Raw genomic sequence first — 15,911 nt, forward strand, 5'->3', positions numbered from 1 at the left:
TGATTCAGTAATTGATTCGAATTTTTGAAGAATTTTTTTATATCAATCTTCACATTGTTGAACGATGAATTGAGGGATTTATTCAATCAATTCTTTGATAATCTCCAAGTTTTTAAAGCAATTTGCATTTTTTGATCAAATTTTAAAATAAATGATAATTAAATTAAGTTTGTCAACGAATCATTAAGCTCTAAGTTTTAATCTTCTATGGGTATTTTTCTCTTTCTCATTCGATGAGACACTGAGTTCTTTTGAGCTTCTTTGATAGTCTTCAATCTACAAATCACTAATCATCAAGCAACATCGAACATTGATCCCTCAGTTGTTGATCTTTCGAGTGATTCCGATAATTATTTTGTATTCTCCAATTTTACAAAGCAATTTGTATTTTTAGATCGATCAATAAATTTTCAAATTATAATTTTTCTTTTGTTGTTCCGTCAGTTTTTTATTTGATTCAGTAATTGATTCGAATTTTTGAAGAATTTTTTTATATCAATCTTCACATTGTTGAACGATGAATTTAGGGATTTATTCAATCAATTCTTTGATAATCTCCAAGTTTTTAAAGCAATTTGCATTTTTTGATCAATTTTTAAAATAAATGATAAGTAAATTAAGTTGGTCAACGAATCATTAAACTCTAATTTTTAATCTTGTATTGGTATTTTTCTCTTTCTCATTCGATGAGACACTGAGTTCTTTTGAGCTTCTTTGATAGTCTTCAATCTACAAATCACTAATCATCAAGCAACATCGAACATTGATCCCTCAGTTGTTGATCTTTCGAGTGATTCCGATAATTATTTTGTATTCTCCAATTTTACAAAGCAATTTGTATTTTTAGATCGATCAATAAATTTTCAAATTATAATTTTCCTTTTGTTGTTCCGTCAGTTTTTTAATTGATTCAGTAATTGATTCGAATTTTTGAAGAATTTTTTTATATCAATCTTCACATTGTTGAACGATGAATTTAGGGATTTATTCAATCAATTGTTTGATAATCTCCAAGTTTTTAAAGCAATTTGCATTTTTTGATCAATTTTTAAAATAAATGATAAGTAAATTAAGTTGGTCAACGAATCATTAAACTCTAATTTTTAATCTTGTATTGGTATTTTTCTCTTTCTCATTCGATGAGACACTGAGTTCTTTTGAGCTTCTTTGATAGTCTTCAATCTACAAATCACTAATCATCAAGCAACATCGAACATTGATCCCTCAGTTGTTGATCTTTCGAGTGATTCCGATAATGATGTTTTATTCTCCAATTTTACAAAGCAATTTGTATTTTTAGATCGATCAATAAATTTTCAAATTATAATTTTCCTTTTGTTGTTCCGTCAGTTTTTTATTTGATTCAGTAATTGATTCGAATTTTTGAAGAATTTTTTTATATCAATCTTCACATTGTTGAACGATGAAGTTAGGGATTTATTCAATCAATTGTTTGATAATCTCCAAGTTTTTAAAGCAATTTGCATTTTTTGATCAATTTTTAAAATAAATGATAATTAAATTAAGTTTGTCAACGAATCATTAAGCTCTAATTTTTAATCTTCTATGGGTATTTCTCTCTTAAGTATTATATGCTCATTCAATGAGACACTGAGATCCTTTGATCGATTTTTTGATAATCTTCAACTTCTTAAAACTATTCGCGAGAGCAACGCCTCCTTCAAGTGTTTAATAATCTTCACGCTTTTAAAGCAATTTGCATTATTTGATCAATTTTTAGAGTCGAAAATAAAACAATCCGCATTTCTAGACCAAATTTCAAATTTTTAGATCATCAGTTTGTCCTTGTTCTCACCAACTACCCAATAATCTCAAAACTTCCAAGAACTTCCTCTCTTTAAATCAAAATTCGACCTCAAAAAAAAACGCTACTAAATCAAAATCTCGTTTTTCTAAACCTAACAATTGCTTAAGTTTCTACTGAGAATCGAGAATTCGTCAACGAATCTTCGCCCTCTGTGTTGTCAACTCTCTCCAGAGAAATCCTAAATCTTTCTGAATGAATAGCTGCAAAGGAAACAGTCACATTACTAGTCTCCTTCTCCATTCATTTGATCTGTCTCTTAAAAAGTACTCACAGAATATTTAATGAGCCGCGACTCCTCCAGGCCGTGAACGACTCCAATACACTAAATCCTAAGCATCACTTCCCTGGGCTGAGGACGTCCTGCGGCTCCTCAGGCATGGAGTTCTCCTTATTCTCCTCCAGGAACTCCTCGCTCCTCACTTTCCTGATTTTCGGAGTGACTTGTCCCTCAGTCTCATCAACACTCCCATTTTCCTTCCATTCAGGGGTCCTGGGACTACCTTCTCCATCTGCATCTTGCTTCTTAGGAGAATCTCCTTTCCCAGGAACCTTCCCATCATCTTTAGTGGGATTAATAATTTCATTACCACCCCCAGCCTCTTGATTTCCTTTCTCATCCACAGGTGTCTCTCCAGGAGCCTCAAGATCACTTCTACCTGCAGCATCTGGATCCCTCCCTTCGTCAGAACCTCCTCCTTCCCCACCCATTCCCACATTTTCTTTGGGGGAAGGATTACTTCCATCACTGTTACCCTCAGTGTCATCTCCATCGACGAACGTCCCTTCCTCCTCAGTGGAGCAGCTGTCCTCCACATAGTCCTCGTCCCTCTTGTCATTATCCTCAACATCCTCTTCACCATCCCCAGCTTCACCACTTGCTTCTCCGATATGTTCAGGGTCCTGGGGATGTTGATTTACTTTGAGCTCCTCTCTCTTCTGTGCCAGCATTGCCAGTCCCCTGGTGACGATGGCACTCTCCGTTTTCTTGTAACTCCTCGTCTGTAATTGAAGCAACAATAGTTCGAGAGGAGTAGTCGAGAGGGAAGTGATAAACAGACATCTTGTAGTCATAAATTTTAAGTTAAGGTCCGGGTGGGTTATTTTTTTAACGTGATCTTCGTTGTTTTTTTATTTTGATAATATGAAATGATCTCCAATTGCTATTCAGTTTTACATTGCCCGGGAGTCTCCAAAAATTATGATTGTAAAATATAAAAAACGGTGAAAAAAAGCTGAACATTTTCAAAGGGCGTTTTTTAATAATATTGGGAAATAAACCCAATAGGGAGGAATTGCAAATTAATAATTTGATGTATCTAATGGCCGTTGGGTCGTCATTTGTGACAGTAGTCAGTGGCTGTCAGATCGTTAGTTACTATGATAAATTATCCATTCACTATTTCCTCTCTACCGGACTTATTTCTTAACCTTTATTAAAAATGCTCTTTGAATTATTAGATTAATCATCAAATAAATTAAATATTTTATCAATCAATAATTGAGTTCGGAAGATTGACGATTATTTGACTGATCGAGAGAAAAATTTTTACGAAATTTAGAATTATTTAGCCAATTGTCAATTGATAATATCATATTGTCAATTATTTTATTTACTTTTCAAATTTCAGTAGAGATATGTGAACCTGAATTATTTTAAGGCGCAACTGCTCTTAATATTAATAATATAATGATTGATGTCGATCCCTGGGGATCAAACACGAGGTGCAGCATGAATTCTTTCTTTATTTTTAGTTTTTTCTTCAGTAATTCTTCGATGAATTTGGCTGAATGTAAAGAAATACTGAAATCTGTGTAAACTTTTTTTTTGCAGAGCAAAATGAGAGTTAGGAGAGACATTTATTTAATAATATGAACACAGGTTCAAGTCGAAGTTTTTTCCACACCAGGGATGGCCCTCGTGACCCTCGTGACCAGGGATGGCAATAAATATTAAATTTCATCAGTATTAAAGGAATTTGCGAATTACATTGGTAAAGGTTTAAATATTCTCATCAAAATATAAAAACAGCATGATATTAATAATTCAAATTAGTGATTGATGATGAATTAAATATTTGATAATACAGGACTGTGAATTTTCCATTAAGTAAATAATTCAAATTTCTTAAAAGAGATTACCAATTCAGTAGTGAAGCGGTAAACCGAGTTAAGTCGATTTTCACTATTAGCCAGTTTTTGCTGAATATCTCGGAATCTAAGAGAGATAGCAAAATTTTTCTCATGACTTTTTTTATAACGCTCTATTGGTTCTACAAAAAAGGTTATGACAAAAATCTTTCTATCTCTTTTAGATTCCGAGATATTCGTCAAAAACTAGCCAATAGTAAAAATCGACTTAACCCGGTTTACCGCTTCGCTACTGAATTGACCAAATAATCGGCAATCTTCCTCCCTAAATTACTCAATTCACGTATTTAAATTGACGATTACTAAAATAATTGAAAATTTACGAATGGTGTTAACTAAATGACAGCTTCAAAATTTAACGGTAATTACGATTTACGAATATGGCTATCTCTGCTCCTCACCATTTTCCTGTTCTTTTTACGAAAAAGCTTTGAAAATGTCCTTCGAATCATAAATCACTCACTTTTCTCTTGCCACGTGTCTCCTCATCCTCATTATCCGAGACGTCAGCAGCAGACGACAACGTGTCATTCTCGCCCCCACTGGAGCCATGTTCCTTGTAGATCCCTCGAGGTCTCTTAGCCCCTCTGCTCCTCGTGTTGTAGCTCACCCCAGTCTCCTCCTCCTCGTCATCATCGGAGGATGCCTTTCTCTTTCTCGTGGCTACTTTCCTTCTCTTCTTCGGCTGCTGAATCTCCTCCTCGTCATTCGTCGACGAGGCACGTCTCTTCTTCTTCCTAGAGGTCTTTACCGGCTTCTCCTCTTCAAAAGAGTTTCCCTCCCCTTTCATCAGATTTTCAAGCTGAAAAATGCAGCAAAAATTGAACAAATTGGCAAAAGATAACATGAGTAAAGAATAATTATTTCATAGTTACTCTTCAGAAAGAATAATAATAATAATAATAATAATAATAATAATAATAATAATCAAATAATATAATAATAATAATAATAATAATATAATAATAAAGAATAATTATTTTTCATAAAGAATAATTATTTTTCATTCTCACAAATGAAAAATTCAGTAGAAAAATAGTTGATTTTTCTGTAGAACATTCTCTTGGGTTTTTTTTGTATTAGAATTCTTAGGCACGAATGGTCCAATTTTTTTTTTCTTGGAATTTATTATGAGATGCGATCAAAAATTCAGTGGAAAAAAGTTGGAAAATTTATGCCCAAAAGACACAGAAAAATCGACACTTATTGAATGTTTTCTATCAAATATCCATCAGAACATGACACCGTAAAGTTAAAACACCGTAAATTCTTTTCTAGGGGAGGGTGGGGTAAAATGGACACTTTTTTTTTTAATATTCATAAGTGAGAAAGAGATTTATCAATTGAGCTCAGTCAAAGCTCATCCCAAAGGGGAAGAATTGGCCTTTCAATTGAGAAATAAAATTATTCCATTTTATGAGTAGTTCAGCACGTCATGGACATTTAAAAATAATGAAAACTGTCCATTTTACCCCACCCTCCCCTATAAATTTTCCAAGTTTATTTTAAATTTTACTATGACACGGGCTTACGAAGGCATTTCGTTCCTGAATGTTCTTCTGGATCATCCTCTCGTACTCAGTCATCTTGGAACCAGTCTGTTTCTTCTTGGTGGGCCTCGTCGTCCTCGTCTTTCCTTTCTTCCCTTTTTTACTAGTCTTCCTCTTCTTCACCTCCACCTCTCCACTGTCGTCCTCCGACTGTGAGCTAACTGGCTGGTCCGATTGGGAGCTCACTGATGTTTTTGAAGAGCCAGATCTCTTGGAAGAAGTGGGTGAAGGGCATGGCGATTGGTATTTTGCTGGTTCTTTCCTCGTTCTGGTGCTCCTCCTGACAGTCACATCTACTCCCCCAGGCGATCCACTCCCCCTCTGTCTCTCGGTCTGACTGATGGCAGTCTCATCGTCCTTAACATCCAGAATCTTTGACATTCAGATCAGATAAACAAAGGCATAACGATGAGAATTTCACTGAAGGTTAGGGAAGAAGAGGACAAAATCATCGTCTTCAATCGTCAATAACTCAGGATCGGCAGAGTGAAAATCTATATTTTTTCCTTCATTTTGAAGGTATTTTTTGAGGCTTCAAAATGAGATGTGACTTGTCTCAATCGTATCGTTGGGTCAGGAGATATCGACGATTTAAGAGGGCTGCAAATTCTGAGAATTCTGGACATTTCGGGGAATTTTACTCACAACTGCTGAATTCCTCGATTCCTCTGCATCCGACGACCTCGTCTTCCTCCTAGTTACCATGTTTACTTTTCAGAGTAATGAAATAGAACTGAGAATTCTTCGAAACGAATCTAAACGCCGGCAGAATGTCGACAGTCGATCGAATGCTCGCAGCGACCGTTATTGAAAAAATTTCCAGTCTCTTCTTCGGTCCAACGTATAAACTGTCATGAGACAAAGGATTCCAATCCAATCAAATCCTTGTTCTTGTTCTTATTACTGAATTTGCATTCGTGATTGGGGGAGACTGGCGCGCCAATGGAATTCCACCAATGGGAATCGAAATGCTCAAATGATTCGAAATTCAAAATTGGAATTTTTTTTTCTTTAACATTTCTTCTTTTTTCCCTGCAATATTCACTCTTTTGTCTCTTTGAAGAGTAATATCAGTCGATTATTTAATAATAGCATTAAAAATATTGTCTATATATTTTTAACGACATAATCATAGTAATTGTTAACATAATTAATTTTGTTTTCATGTTTGTTTGACATTTCTGTGATTAGTCGTTTCCATTTGCAGTTGATTTTGATGAAGATAAAAAAATAGTACCACTATGGTTATTAATGAAATGATAATTGATTTATTAATTAATCGTCGGGTATAAAAATGTTGTTTTGTTGGTTTGAATAATTATTGATCACCTTTGTGAAATTGGGTTCTCACTGGTGTGATATTATTTTTTAATTCTCTGGAATAAGGCTTTCTCAACATCTCCGCAACGTGCCCCATCTGGATTGTGCAGTCTAGGTGGAGATTCGGGGGGAGGAGGGTGCATTCACGCTCGAATATCGATGCCAACCCTTCCAGGAGTTCGACGAAACCCATGGATAGGGCTGCACGTCTCAATCTATTCAATTCCTAGAAAAAAAAAATTGTTTCAATTTTTTGTAGCAAATTTTCTGATCTGAAGTGAAGAATTCTTGACATTTTCTCCTAAAATTATTCGTTATCAAGATAATTATGTAATTAATGAGAATATTTAATGTTAAATGGACTTTTTGGATATTTATTTTTATAAAAATGCACAGATGACTTTAGAAAAACTATTACTTTACTACTTATTTTTGGTAAAAATTGAATGCATTCATGAATAAAATTCTCGATAATGGTTATGTCACTCTATAAAAGTTCGTAAAGCGTGATTTCAAGAACAAAATATCAACCATTTTTAAAAATGAAGATTTTCCTAATTCAACAGAAATTTCTTCTGACATTTAGTCCTAAATTTCATTATCGGAATTAATACCAACCTACATAATAACATATTAAGCTTATTTTCATAAAAATAAGCTTAAATTTATGAATTTCAATTTTTTTATTTCTCATCATTTTTTCATTTTTCATAAAAATAAAAATAAGCTTAAATCAGCTTAAATAAGCTTAAATTTATGAAAATGTGAATACATTCAAGAATAAAAATCCCAAAAACTGTTCCTTCACCTTATAGAAGTTCTGGGTCTTCTCCGGCAGTTTTCTGGCATGTCTGAGGATCTTCTGAATATCCGACTGCAGTCCAACTTGTCTGATCCACGACGGAGCATTCTGCGAGTAGCTCCTCTTCTCAGCCGGCTTCAACGGAAAACTCAAGACCTCCACACTCTTCGAAGCTGCATCGATGGTCCCCAAGTGGTTGAAATTCCCCAGCCAGGGCACAACGTCGCAGCCTGGCTCCAGCAGTGTCAGCATGAGATTCGATTTTTTCTTGGTGTCTGCCCAGGAGTAGATGAAGCCGTACCAATTGTTGTTCAACAAGCATAAGGCTGCCATGTTCTCTACTTTCAGTGCTCCGTGGAGGAGCACGCAGAATGAAGGAGATCTCCCCTCGTCCCCATAATCCTCAGCGTCTGAGTCCTCGTCCGGGGAAATGCCCTGCATACTCGGGGTTTTTTCGGTTGGCAGGGGGAGGATCAGGTGCCTGGAGATTGAGCTTGGACTGCCTACGTCTGCTACTGAGATGAAGCCACAGATTTCCAGGGTTTTCGAGAGGGTCAGTCCGGACAGCAATTCAAAATCTGTCTTTTTTGTGTATGACTGGAATTCAATATGTCAAATTAATCAATAGGGATGATTAATTTCATGATCTCAGGATGATTTTACGCACGAAAAAATTTAATAGAAAAATCCGTCGAATTCGTTAGAAACTTCTATTGAATGTCTATCAAACTTTCTATTAGTTTTTGGCTGATTCTATTGTCATGTTCAGTAGAAAACATTTAATGGAAAAAGTCAACAGAATTCAATTATTCTATGTAACTTATTCTTTTCCTACATTTTGTATACAATTTGCTCGACTCAAATTGTTTGAGTTTTTTTCATTCTATTTTTATTTTCTTCTCATCAAGAAAATCAAATTAAAAAAAAATTTGAGCCGAGGAAATTCTATAGAAAATATCTCAATAGAATAAGTTATATAGAAAAATTAAATTCTGTTGACTTTTTCTACTGAATATTTTGTATTGAACATTTCAATAGAATCGGCCAAAAACTAATACAACAGTTCAATAAAAATTCGATAGAATTTTCCAACGAGTTCGATAGGTTTTTCTATTAAATTTTTTTGTCCGTGTTTTTCAATTCCGAATGGAAGCTTTGTGATCGGTCGATTATTTGATTCTCTAATTTTCCTTGGAAATGACTTGGAATATCATGAAATGTCGAGACACGATGGTTTTAGAGAATGTCTCTGCGTATGCTCATGTGTGCGTACAAAATTCTGAGAATTTTTTGTTATAAATTTTCACAGAAAAGAGGGACTAAAGTGATAGATAAAAATCTGAAATTTTGTTGCTCATTTTTTTCTGATCTCAAGGTTCAATCTTAAGACCTGGTTCAAGTGACTAATTTTTTTTAAGGCTTAAATGATCACGCACGAAAAAATTTAATAGAAAAACCTAGCAAATTCACTAAACAATCAATTCAATTGGATTCCCATTGAACTGTCTATGCAACTTATTCTATTGAGATATTTTCTGCAGAATTTCTTCTTTTTAAATTTTCCAAATTTGTTTTCATTTCATTTTTCATTTCTTTTTAGCAAGAAAATCTAACAAAATTTTAGGTGGTATTGTCTTGGGATAAATAAAAGATGGAGCAGTGATGGGAAGAGTGAACAAATACCATTGGAGGAGGAGATAGAAGAATTCTGGATCCCAAATTTCCACACTTCAAATATCCTTGGAAAGAAACGTAGTTGGCCTCTGCTAATTTCTGGAAGCAATTGTTGACTGTTGTCTTTGAAAGCTGTCCATCAGGTACGAGAACTCCACTCTCTCCACCAGCTAAATCCACCAGTCGTTGATAAAGGGGCAATCCATACTTCAGTCCAGAGTCTAAAGACACACAAAATTCTTGGTTCAAAGGAGCAAACGTCTTCTTCGCATCAAATTGATAAAAGCAAATATGGACAAATGTCAAACGTGAGAAGCAACACGTTTGAGCGAGTTTAATTAGAAAATCCTAGCTCTTTCTCTAGGAAATTGACTTCAAAGTCAATAGTCTATTGGAATTCTATTCGAATTTTCTTGAAAGATTCTATTTGTTTTTTGCGCCAATTCTATTAAAAAATTATGCAACGTTTCCCCGCGTTTTTAAGTAGATATTTGTTTATTGAAAAATGTCTATAGATGTCTGCAGTTTATAGACGATTATTTATTTTAAAAAAGTAATTATCATGATTAATACAAGTGAATTCTAATTCTGAAGTTTTTACTTTCTGATATCTAATTTGAAACATCACATCTTTACACTCATTTCAATAGAAATATTGGACTAATGACGTGTTCACCTTAGCTGAATCAGCGTAGGATCATTTACGTATTTGTTAACAAAATTATGCGTTAGAGTTGCTTAATCTTCTGTAGAAATGTCGCAAAAAAAAAGAATTCATATAGGGGAGGTTGAGGTAAAACGGACACTTTTGACTTTTTTTAAAATGTTAATGAGGGGTTGAAATCTTGATAAAATTTAATAATTTTTTTTTTCATGCAAAGAACAATTCTTTTCCTTTGTGACGAGTCTAAACTGAGCTCAATTAATCAATTTGTCTCTGAATTATGAATAATTTTTAAAAAGTCTTAAGTGTACGTTTTACCCAACCCTCCTCTACGGCTTTTCAATCTTTAAAAAGAATAGAATTCTAATAAAACTCCACGAGAAATCCAATAGAATATCTTAGAAACAGATCTAGGTTTTTCTACTAAATATTTTTAACATTCACACATGAAAAAAATAAATGGATAAATATTTAACATTTAACAGAAAAAAAATTTGAATGCGTCTTTGTTAAAATCGAAATTCTCTCCATAACGAGTGATTTTACAAGAAAATGTCAAAAGACAATTTTGTAGCTGAGGAAATTTTCAACAAAAAAGGTTTCTTAACATTTTCCTTTAGCGCGACTCGTTGTCAAGGTAATTGAAGAATTTATTAGTGAGTCAAAGAAAGATTTTCACCTTGTGGAGCTGCAATACAGACAATATTCAGTTTTCCCGGGTAGGGAAAGGGCAGGGGGAATGGATTGGACTCTCTTTCGAGGTGCATGTTGTTCAGGGAATGTCCCAGGGACATTGGTCCAACGCCTGGATTGCCATCGGTGACCAGGATAACTTGGCAGGCAGTCGTGTTTCCCCACTCTGACATGACTACTGTGTTAATCCCATGGAGAGCAGTTTCTATACAAGTTTTGTCGCGCTCTTCAATCGACTGCAGTCTCGACCTTATCATGTCGTAGTCTCGGGTAAAGGGACACAGCATTTCGTACATTGATGAGAATACCACCTATTGGAGGGGGATAATAGAAGCACGAATGAAAAAATTTAACAGAAAAACCTAGTGAATTCGTTAGAAAATTCTGTTGAATTTCGATTGAACTTTCTATTAGTTTTTGGCTGATTCTACTGAAATGTTCACTAGAAAATATGCGATAGGAAAAGTCAACAGAATTCTATTTTTTTATATAACTTGTTCTATTGAGATATTTGTTATAGAATTTCCTCGGCTCAAATTGACTCAGTTGTTTTCATTCTATTTTTCTTTTCCTCTCGTCAAGAAAATCAAACAAAAAAACTTGGAAAATTTATTTGATTTTCTTGATTTGTTCTGTTTGATTTTTTTTTTCATTCTATTTTCATTTTCTTCTCATCAAGAAAATCAAACAAATTTTCCAAATTTTTTTGTTTGATTTGAAAATCAAACAAATTTTCCAAATTTTTTTGTTTGATTTTCTCGATGAGAAGAAAATAAAAATAGAATGAAAATAATCTAGAAAATTTGAGCCGAGGAAATTCTATTGAAAAGATCTGAAGAACAGTTATATAGAAAAATCGAATTCGCTAGATTTTTAACGAATTGGTTGATAAGATTCATATCAATTTTTTATTTAGAAATTTATCTTATGCGCAAACTCGGTTGAAGATTGGCCAAAAGGTGGATGATTTTTAAGACAGATTCCAGTTTGGGAAAAATTCGGGTAAAAATTGATGATTTCGATTTCGAAAGATCATCATCGCGAATGAAAACAAATTAATACAAAAACCTAGCGAATTTGCTAGACAATTCTATTGAGCTTTCTATTAATTTTTGGCAGATTCTGTTGAAATGTTCAATAGAAAATACTCTATAGAAATTTCCAAAAGAATTTGATTTTTCTATCCAACTTATTCTATTGAGATATTTTCTATAGAATTTCCTCGGCCCAACTTTTCCAAATTTTTTGTTTGATTTCCTTGACGAGAAAAAAAATACAGAAAAAAATGAAAAAACCTAGAACATTTGTGCGGAGGAAATTCTATAGGAACTTCTATAGACAAAACCCTGATAAATTTATGCCGAAGAATTTCTACAGAAAGTTAAACTCTACCAACAAATTTCCATCGAATATTCCATAAAAAAAAACGATTTAAAAACTATTTTTTGGGTTCCATAAAATGCCACAATTGTCCCTAAAACCGACGTAAAACAATCAGAATTGCAAAAGAACTCCGAATAAAAGTGCAAATAGAATTCCCATAAACCTCCAAATTATCTCCACAACGAGTGATTCTAGGAAAAAACCCCAAAGAACATGTTTCACGGAAAATTTCATCAGCTACAAAAAAGTCTATTGACATTTCTCGCTGAATCCCCTAGCTCCAAAAATATCCCACATTCTATGACACCAAATACCAAACCTTTCCCCACAACTCATTCCCAAAAATTCCAATGAGGCTTTTAATTCCAACTTGACTTACCAACGACACAAACTCGAGTTTAGAATTGACTTGCAAATAATGAAGGAGATGATTGATGCCCTGCACAGCGAGGTGATGCCTCGTCAGTACTTCACTGGGAGGCACATCATGTCCTGTCGAGGGGACAGGACGTCTCATCGACAGGGAAACGTCCAGAGCTATCACTGTCGGCATTTTCCCTTTTTCATTAAGCGATTCCCTCAATCATGAAAAAAGTTATTCGTCAGCACTCGAGATCATCGACACGTCTCATCACCAACGACGAAGCCAAACAACTCCAACTATTCTCCAACTATCGCATTACTCACTGCAGTTTCTCTTCCAATTATTCATCAATAATTCACTTTGACTCTCAATTTAATTAATTATCACTTCCCACTGATCAGTAAAAATTCAACTGTATTTTTTTTAATTTTCGCGTGTTGTTTTCGGGACAACAACGATCAACATCAATGAACATTGATGAACACATCGAAGAAAATTGAGGTTATGTTCCCCAAATGGTGCCTCAAGTGCACCTGAATGCGTAGAGTCATGAGACATGTCAAATGTTAATGTCTCATTAACAATTACACAGCACTACGATGGAAACACGTTTTGCTCACATTTTTGGGGCTTTTTTCTCTGTTAAATTATTTTATTAAATTATGGAGGGAATTTGTAAGGACGTGATATTGTGCAAGGGAGAGAAGGCAGCGAACGAAGGTCAAGACTCCTACGTCAAGGTGTTCGAGGGGGCTGGCTACAGCTGTCAAGTCCTGTCGACTCTGTCCTTCTCGTTCGTGAACGCCCAGAAATTGCGAGATCGCCTGGAGACGCCTGAATCATACTCCGGTAGACGTGACAATGGACTGTTACTTTGCTCCAAAAATTTTATTCGATGATGACGCACGAAAATTTAAAAGAAAAACCTATCGAATTCGTTAGAAAATTCTATTAAATTTCTATTAAACTTTCTATTAGTTTTTGGCTGATTCTATGAACATGTTCAATAGAAAAAGTCAACAGAATTCGATTTTTCTACATAACTTATTCTTTTCATACATTTTCTATAGAATTTGCTCAACTCAAATTTTCCAAGTTGTTTTCATTCTATTTTTCTCTTCTTCTCATCAAGACAATCAAACGAAAAAAGTTGGAAAATTTCAACCGAGGAAATTCTATAGGAAATATCTCAATACAATAAGTTATACAGAAAAATTGAATTCTATTGATTTTTTCCACTGAATATTTTCTATTGAACATTTTAATAGAATCGGCCACAAACTAATAGAACAGTTCAATAGAAATTCAATAGAATTTTCTAACGAATTCGATAGGTTTTTCTATTAAATTTCTTCGTCCGTGATATCTCGAGGTTTTGTTTCTCAATGTTGATTACAATGTTTCGCATGAGTCAGGGGCATCTCAATGTCTTCTGTCACGAGGAAAACCTCAATTTGTTGGTTGGGACACGCAGGAAAATAATTAATGGAAAACCCTGGGGAATTCACTAGACTATTCTATTGGATTTCTATTAGTTTTTGGCTGATTCTATTGAAATGTTTATAGAATAAAAAATATTCTATAGAAAAATTTGATAGAATTCGATTTTTTATACAACGTATTGAGATGTTTTATTGTATTGAAATGTAGAATTTCCTCGGCTCAAATTTTCAAATTTTTTAGTTTCATTTTTTTGATGAAAAGAAAAGAAAAAAATGTAAAAAATGAAAAAAAATATCAAATTGTAGCGAATTCACTAGATTTTTCTATTGAATTTATTCCTTCATGAATTTTTAATCAATTAATTTTTAAAAATTCATCAAATTCAATACAATTGAAATTGAAAAAAATTTGAATGACGATTTGACGCAATTCAAGCAAAAAAAAAATTTTATCAACGTTTTTTTTCATTAAATTTTGTGTATTAACTTTTTGTATTATTAGGAATACTGATGGGAATAATAATGTAAGCAGTAATGCAAAACAAAACAAAATCCAGCGGAAAAAACTTGGAGAATTTGTGCCGAATAATTTCTAATAGAAAAAATCGAAAGAGAAAAATTCGAACTCTATTGACTTTTTCTTATCGAATATCTAATAGAATCCGTGCAAACAACAAATAGAATTTTTCAACAGAACTACAATATAAATCCTATAGAAACCCCATAGGATTCCAATAGAATTTTCTAGCCAATTCGCAAGGTTTTTTATTGATTTTTTTCATACGTGAATTCCTCTGGACTTTGCTGTTTCATTTTCTTTTCCATTAATCCGTTGACACAATCTTCTCCCGTCAAAACTTCTCAATAACGTTCCATTCTACTGAATGGAAAATTATTATTCTCATCACTACTCCCAATAATAAAGTCATTTAAAAAAAATAGTCGATAAAAAACTATTCTTCGACTGTTCCATTTTGCTCCACTCTCCCCTATTAATTATCAGTAGATCAATAATCAGAAGAAAAACGACCAATTAAACGAAAAACCATTGTAATATCCACCTATTTGATAGTAAATACCCCACTGTTGGTTACTACATAAATTTAAAAAATTCTCTGTCATTTTTACAGGTTTAATTTTCACGAGTCAGAGATCAGTAGAAGCCATCAAGCACTGCTTGGCAGATAATCCCTTGAGTCCCCCCTGGAGGGAGTTGCCAGCCTACTGTGTGGGTCCAGCAACCGAAAATCTAGCAAAAAATGCTCTTGATCTAGCCAACTGCGTGGGCTCGCGAAGTGGCAACGCCCAGGAGCTAGCGAAATTCATAATATCTCGCCATACAAATCGAGATCAGCCACTGCTGTATCCCTGCAGTGGCATCGCTCGTGAAACAGTCCAACAGATGCTGGAGGAGGCTCAAATATCTGTGGAAAAAATAACGGCCTATGAAACTCTGCCCTCAGAAACCCTAGAGGACGATCTGTTGGATATTGTGAAAGAATCCCAGATTGTTGTTTTCTTCAGTCCCTCGAATGTCAAAAATGTGATAGCTATTGCTGAAAAGAACAATTTGACTGGTGGGATGAGACCTGTGGCTATCGGCCCTGTGACAGCAGAAGCTATTGAAGATCGAGGGCTCAGGATTTATGCCACCGCAGCTAAACCAGACCCTCAAGCTCTCTTAAAATCTGTACAAGATGCAGAGATTGGGATTATTGATTAATGATCTTGTGAATGCAGAATAAATTGTGATGAAATATTTTATTCAAAAAAACGTTACGATTATTGTCAGTCGTCAACTGGTGCTCATGATTAATTTGTTCTTACAGATATCGGAAGTGGAGTGGGAGAATAGGCTGGATCAACTCAATTCGAAGATGATTTATCAAAAATTATCACGCGAAAACACAAAATGGAAACGATTATCTTTCGATAAAGATCGAAAATTTGAGAACCAGTTCTGAACATCCCCTATTTCACAAAAAAATTCCCTCCAAACCGCACTGTTAGAAAAAAAATTGAACTCTCATGTGCAATTCAGTA

At 34.2% G+C, this 15,911-nt stretch overlaps 3 protein-coding genes across 4 annotated transcripts; 1 reads left to right on the forward strand and 2 right to left on the reverse strand.

Moving 5' to 3' along the window:
• Positions 1-54: 54 nt before the first annotated feature.
• Positions 55-6,318, reverse strand: LOC107037877 (transcriptional regulator ATRX homolog). Of its 2 annotated transcripts, none has more exons than XM_015256667.2 (5): positions 6,172-6,318; positions 5,509-5,883; positions 4,440-4,778; positions 2,100-2,827; positions 55-2,028 (listed from the first exon to the last, which is right to left on the reverse strand). In XM_015256667.2, the coding sequence occupies exons 1-4, from the start codon at positions 6,229-6,231 to the stop codon at positions 2,165-2,167; spliced, it is 1,437 nt and encodes a 478-aa protein (XP_015112153.1). In that variant the 5' UTR covers positions 6,232-6,318; the 3' UTR covers positions 55-2,028; positions 2,100-2,164. The 2 variants fall into 2 exon arrangements, with proteins under 2 accessions (XP_015112153.1, XP_015112152.1); XM_015256666.2 differs by having other exon boundaries at positions 5,509-5,898.
• On the reverse strand, positions 6,234-13,335 carry LOC107037876 (integrator complex subunit 14). Its single transcript, XM_015256665.2, has 6 exons — positions 12,442-13,335; positions 10,666-10,990; positions 9,332-9,543; positions 7,655-8,245; positions 6,856-7,072; positions 6,234-6,374 (listed from the first exon to the last, which is right to left on the reverse strand). Exons 1-6 carry the CDS (start codon positions 12,613-12,615, stop codon positions 6,331-6,333), a joined length of 1,563 nt encoding a protein of 520 aa, XP_015112151.1. The 5' UTR covers positions 12,616-13,335; the 3' UTR covers positions 6,234-6,330.
• Positions 12,939-15,911, forward strand: LOC107037880 (uroporphyrinogen-III synthase). The gene is made up of 3 exons (XM_015256669.2): positions 12,939-13,275; positions 14,999-15,616; positions 15,698-15,911. The coding sequence occupies exons 1-2, from the start codon at positions 13,089-13,091 to the stop codon at positions 15,589-15,591; spliced, it is 780 nt and encodes a 259-aa protein (XP_015112155.1). The 5' UTR covers positions 12,939-13,088; the 3' UTR covers positions 15,592-15,616; positions 15,698-15,911.

Source organism: Diachasma alloeum, unplaced genomic scaffold (assembly GCF_001412515.2).
Source record: "Diachasma alloeum isolate Michigan unplaced genomic scaffold, Dall2.0 Dall_scaffold_00271, whole genome shotgun sequence".
Lineage (NCBI taxonomy): Eukaryota > Metazoa > Arthropoda > Insecta > Hymenoptera > Braconidae > Diachasma > Diachasma alloeum.

What these genes read in the sequence shown, in the direction of transcription:
- LOC107037876 (XM_015256665.2), bottom strand. Translation starts at nt 12,615, where the DNA reads ATGCCGACAGTGATAGCTCTGGACGTTTCCCTGTCGATGAGACGTCCT. An exon ending in AACTCGAGTTTGTGTCGTTG is followed by an intron (nt 10,991 to 12,441) that starts GTAAGTCAAGTT and finishes CCCCTCCAATAG; the next exon opens with GTGGTATTCTCATCAATGTA. An exon ending in CTGTATTGCAGCTCCACAAG is followed by an intron (nt 9,544 to 10,665) that starts GTGAAAATCTTT and finishes GTGTGTCTTTAG; the next exon opens with ACTCTGGACTGAAGTATGGA.
- LOC107037880 (XM_015256669.2), top strand. Translation starts at nt 13,089, where the DNA reads ATGGAGGGAATTTGTAAGGACGTGATATTGTGCAAGGGAGAGAAGGCA. An exon ending in GACGCCTGAATCATACTCCG is followed by an intron (nt 13,276 to 14,998) that starts GTAGACGTGACA and finishes TCATTTTTACAG; the next exon opens with GTTTAATTTTCACGAGTCAG.
- LOC107037877 (XM_015256666.2), bottom strand. Translation starts at nt 6,231, where the DNA reads ATGGTAACTAGGAGGAAGACGAGGTCGTCGGATGCAGAGGAATCGAGG. An exon ending in AATCGAGGAATTCAGCAGTT is followed by an intron (nt 5,899 to 6,171) that starts GTGAGTAAAATT and finishes TGAATGTCAAAG; the next exon opens with ATTCTGGATGTTAAGGACGA. An exon ending in TTCAGGAACGAAATGCCTTC is followed by an intron (nt 4,779 to 5,508) that starts GTAAGCCCGTGT and finishes TGCATTTTTCAG; the next exon opens with CTTGAAAATCTGATGAAAGG.